Source organism: Antrostomus carolinensis, unplaced genomic scaffold (assembly GCF_000700745.2).
Source record: "Antrostomus carolinensis isolate BGI_N321 unplaced genomic scaffold, ASM70074v2 scaffold25465, whole genome shotgun sequence".
Classification (NCBI taxonomy): domain Eukaryota; kingdom Metazoa; phylum Chordata; class Aves; order Caprimulgiformes; family Caprimulgidae; genus Antrostomus; species Antrostomus carolinensis.
In genome coordinates, this window is record NW_010314662.1 from 48960 (window position 1) to 53371 (window position 4412).

Below are 4412 nucleotides of genomic sequence, written 5' to 3' on the forward strand. Positions count from 1 at the left end.
CAGCAGGATTTGCAACATGTTTGAAGAAGAAACATAAAGCTGCATAGCAAAATAGAGTTTGAAATAAAAATGTCTCTCACAAATACAATAAAATAAAAGCACTTTAAAAGGCATGCCTGTTGTGCTGATCTCATGATATGATACTTAGTAGTTCACTGGATAAAACCTAATCAGTTTCAACAAAATAAATGCGGTGAAAGATGTGAAAATGTGCAGCCTAATTTATTTTTACTTAAATTTCAAAAACTTCAAATTGAGGTAAAAGAGAGCAGAGGAAGGGAAGGTCACTTCTGAACTTCAAGTGCAATTTAATTTCCATTTCTATGTCTGTGTGTAACAATGGCCTTGATTGTAACAGTAAGGGTGGAGGATTCCATAAAACTGTACAATTAAAGACAGAGGTTTGGGTAATTATCAGTTCTGCTTAGTGTTCATTAATGTAGAGTTTATTTCTTTGAGAAACTAAAGTGCATGATATCTTATTTAATTCAAATTGCTTAAAAAAATATATCATCAGAAAAACAGCAAAACTGAGAGGTCACCTTTGAGTTCCTCCTCAGATAAATTCAGCTTAAGCTTAAATTTTAATTTTGCTACATGCTTTAGGATCACATAGTTGGAATTGTTTATGCATTTATTTTTCCAACATATGAGAATATTTGCTGGTTTGCAAGTGGGAGCCTGAAATGCTTAAACACCTGCTACTGAAACGCAAGTGTCTAGAGAGAGCAGAAGAGGAAAAGTATACTTTTTCCTTTTCTTTACAAAACAGGTGTGAAGCAAGGCAAAGGAAAGAGTAGAGTAGGGTTTTTTTTCCCTGCCTTTGACATCAGGAATATCTGATTCTAGGTCAGGCTCAGATCCTCACCTAATTGTGCCTAGCTTTCTGGATTCAGGATCCTTCCACTTGCAACCTCTGCAGTCACTGTGCATGGTCACTACCAGATGACTGGCTATACCAATAGTTCTTCAAATTTAGCCAACAAACCAACTCCACTCTAGAACAATTAGTAAAGTTTGACAATTAGCACATTTTTTCAATTCAAGAGTATCTTAATAATCACCATCATTCTTTCCTGACATGCTCTGTCTCAGAGCAAGTACTCTGCAGGAAACTATGGTTCATATATATGGATATTTTAGCAGCCATGAAAAGAAAAAGGAGGGAGTCAAAAGAAGCAGAGGTGACTCCTGTGTAGGATACATGAAGCAACATCCTTGTTCTCCTATTCCAGGGCAAATGCCAAGAAATTTTAAAAAGCCTGCATTTGCACTGGTATAATTGAGACTCATCACCATAACCTATATTACTCTCCAGCAACAGCACTAACACTATTGGCACACCATGGTACATCAGAGCAAGAACAAGCCCTCGAGAAGCCTTCTATGCATTTGACCCCAACCTGAACAACTACAAGCAAGCACATTTCAATCATAAAAAAACCTGCAAAGCGAAACAAAGCTATCTTTTATTTTGGCAATTATGTTGGTCTTTCTGGAGTCTATCTGCAGTACAGCAATATGTGCTGTCGTAAATACTGGTCAAGAGAGATCAATTAAGCTTCAAGGCTTTACACCTTCACCAGACCTCAATGGTCTCCAGTTTTATTGCCTACTCTCTGTCATTATTTGCGTGCGAGATAATAAAGTGAAAATCTTCCTTAGGGAAATATATTGTAAACAGTTTTGGGGTTTTGTCTGTAACAGGGGCCAGTCTGAATTTCGCAGGGTTTTTACAAGGTGAATTCAAAATCCCTTCAGTGGTCTGCAAAACAGTCGGTCACCTTTAGTCAAAAATAACAAATACAAACATACATATTTGTCACCCAGAATGGTCCTTTGGCACTCAAGTGACATTTGCATGTATTAGAGAGTAGCACAATTGTATTTCACCTACAGCTTACACAAATGAGAAGGCGGTTTCCTGTCTGGATCAGCCCAGAATCTATTAGAAAATAAAGTATTAATCCTGTTTCATACTCTCAGATCTTCTCAAATACGTAAGCCTACATGTAGTCGTGAATTTTAAAGTTCACATAAAGTGTTTTCTTCTGTATCAATGTATAATAAGCCAGATGGTTTATAGGACAGTGTTACAGTTGTTTGCTCTAATATTAATATTAGGAGAACACACTAAAGAGCGTGTTAATAGAGGACTTGCACATTTTTCACAATGATTCTTAGAAGTTAAAAAAAAAAAAATGGAAACTACAGTACTATAAAAATGCTCTATAGCTGTAATGTACTTCAAATATTCTACCCTTTGGTTCTTATAATTGCTTTACCATGTGTGAAGTAAATTTGACAAACTGTTGAATGACAATTAAAATCTGTCCCGACCTCTGGCTTAAAATGATCCCCAACAATTTTTCCCTTTCTTTTTTAGAGGATGTCTGTTTAGGAACCAAGAAGATCCCATTAATTCTATAGAAATAATACAAATTAGGAGGTGCTCTTGAAAACAGAAGGGAATTATTTAGATGTAGCATTCTTAGCAAGGGAAATTAATTATTGCTGTCCTGTCCCCTTTGCTTAAGTTCTGTGGAGAACCCTCTTTCATGGGTATGCATTACTTTTTTCCTCATTTCAGAGGCATTTTGCTAGGGAAGGAGTATTTCCTAAAATCAAAATTGCAGTTTTGCTTACTCCAACACAGTGCAGTTGCCCGACACATTTATTTTCCTTTATTCTCAATAAAAAGTAATTTTCTTCAAATTTATAAGACAGGGCTCTATTGTATAAATGCTATTTTACACAAAGTGGTAGAAACTTACAGGCAAGATTAATTTTCTCCCTTTCCTTTGCCATACTTTGTCATCAGCTGAAATAAATTTATGTTAAAGAGGAAAAATACTCTGAGAACAACAAAAAAAAGAGTGTTTTATTGCCCTATAATGTTTAAGATCTGTTCTCCGGAATAATGCAGCAAACATCAATAGTAAAGGATTAGTGTATCGAAGTAAAAAAAAAGAAATCCTGAGATCAGGCATAAATCTATCGCAGCTGTGAAAATGAAAATATGTGGCCATTCAGCATTGCTCTCCCAGGAAAAGACACAGTCGTTTCAAAAATAAATCGTGTTTTTGCTAAGGCAAGTTGGTCCTCATTACTACAGGCTTAATCATTACAAGGGCAACAGGCTACTGGAAACTTTCAAGGGATGCAGCTATTCAGGATTATCATCAGTGAGTAAAAAGTCCCATCTCAGAGTAACTGGTAGCTGGTGCTTCAGCTAAATTCATGTCCTGATCATATCCCCCAGCAGTGAAGTGCAGAGGAAACTCACGCGCAGAAAGGTGAGCAGTCATCTTCAGCGTGTGTAGTGCTGAACAGAAAAGGTTATAAAAGCCTTCGACTTCTTGTCTTCCCTTCCTCAAGTACCTGCCCGTATAAATCAACATCGAGGGGTATCTGAAGTGGGCAGATGGGGAAGTTCTTTGGAGAAAAGATACTTTTAATTATAAGAAGAGCTCTCCTAAAATATAGCTGAGTTTTATTCATGTTCTGGCTTTGTTTTATTATCCTTACTTCCTCTGGAAAAGTTCACTATCCTGTCGTTTTGTTGTAATAAAATAATCTTAGCCTTCTGGGATCTTATTTCCTTTCTCTGCTTAACCCCAGGCTATTTGTAGAGTCTCAAAAACCTCTGAATCAGACGTTTCCTAACCCAAACTGGGGCGTGTATTTAAGTTTCTTATTAAAAAAAAAAAAAAAAAAGGTTTGGTTTTTTTTTTTTTTCTTTTTCTTCTTCTTTTTTTTTTTTTTGCAATAACAAATTTCAACATACAGCTCTCATTCCAGCCATAGTAACCCAGCCCAAACTGAATGGGGGACTCACCATCAGCCTGAACAGAGATGATCTGAAGGATGAAGAAGACAGATCCCACGCCCTGGAGAAAGGTGAGAGAGAATCTCTGAGAGCCTGAAGCCATTGCCCTGCTCGCAAAGCCCTCAGCCGCAGGGGGTTGGCTGCTGAGGCTTTTTCTCTCTCCTCCTCTGCACTTTTGCAGCGGGGTCTGCGGTGATGATTTCAAGGAGCACTTTCCCTCGGCGGGATCCTGCGTCTTGGGTTTGCACTGAAGGCGGGAGGGGTGGAAAAAGAAAGAGGGAGGGAGAGAGGAATCCTTGGCTTGGCTGGTGTGAAGGGGAGGGGAAGGTGGGGGGGAGATGTCCAGCCAGCTGGGGTTGGGGAGAGGTTTTATCCAGCCCAGTCTGTAGGGCAGTGCATGCAGAGAGCCGGTGTGAAAAGTCACATTACCCTGTCGGTAAATAACTAATGGATCACTGTGGAAGAAATGTAAAAGCCAGGAGGGAGAGAAAAGGGGGGGGAAAGGACAAGCAACGAGCAGAAGAAATCCCTGGCTGAGAGGAGAAGGGCAGCTAGATAGCTGGCTCTGGTCCACGGTGAGTTT

The 4412-nt window shown here is 38.8% G+C and overlaps 1 protein-coding gene across 1 annotated transcript in view; it reads right to left on the reverse strand.

The window, feature by feature from the left end:
- Positions 1-3996, reverse strand: part of SUSD5 (sushi domain containing 5) — a 42196-nt gene extending 38200 nt beyond the window's left edge. Inside the window, exon 1 of the mRNA XM_010167723.1 lies at positions 3839-3996. Within this exon, the coding sequence (XP_010166025.1) occupies positions 3839-3932 (94 nt within the window). The 5' untranslated portion in view covers positions 3933-3996. The remainder of the gene's footprint in view (positions 1-3838) is intronic.
- Positions 3997-4412: the final 416 nt, after the last annotated feature.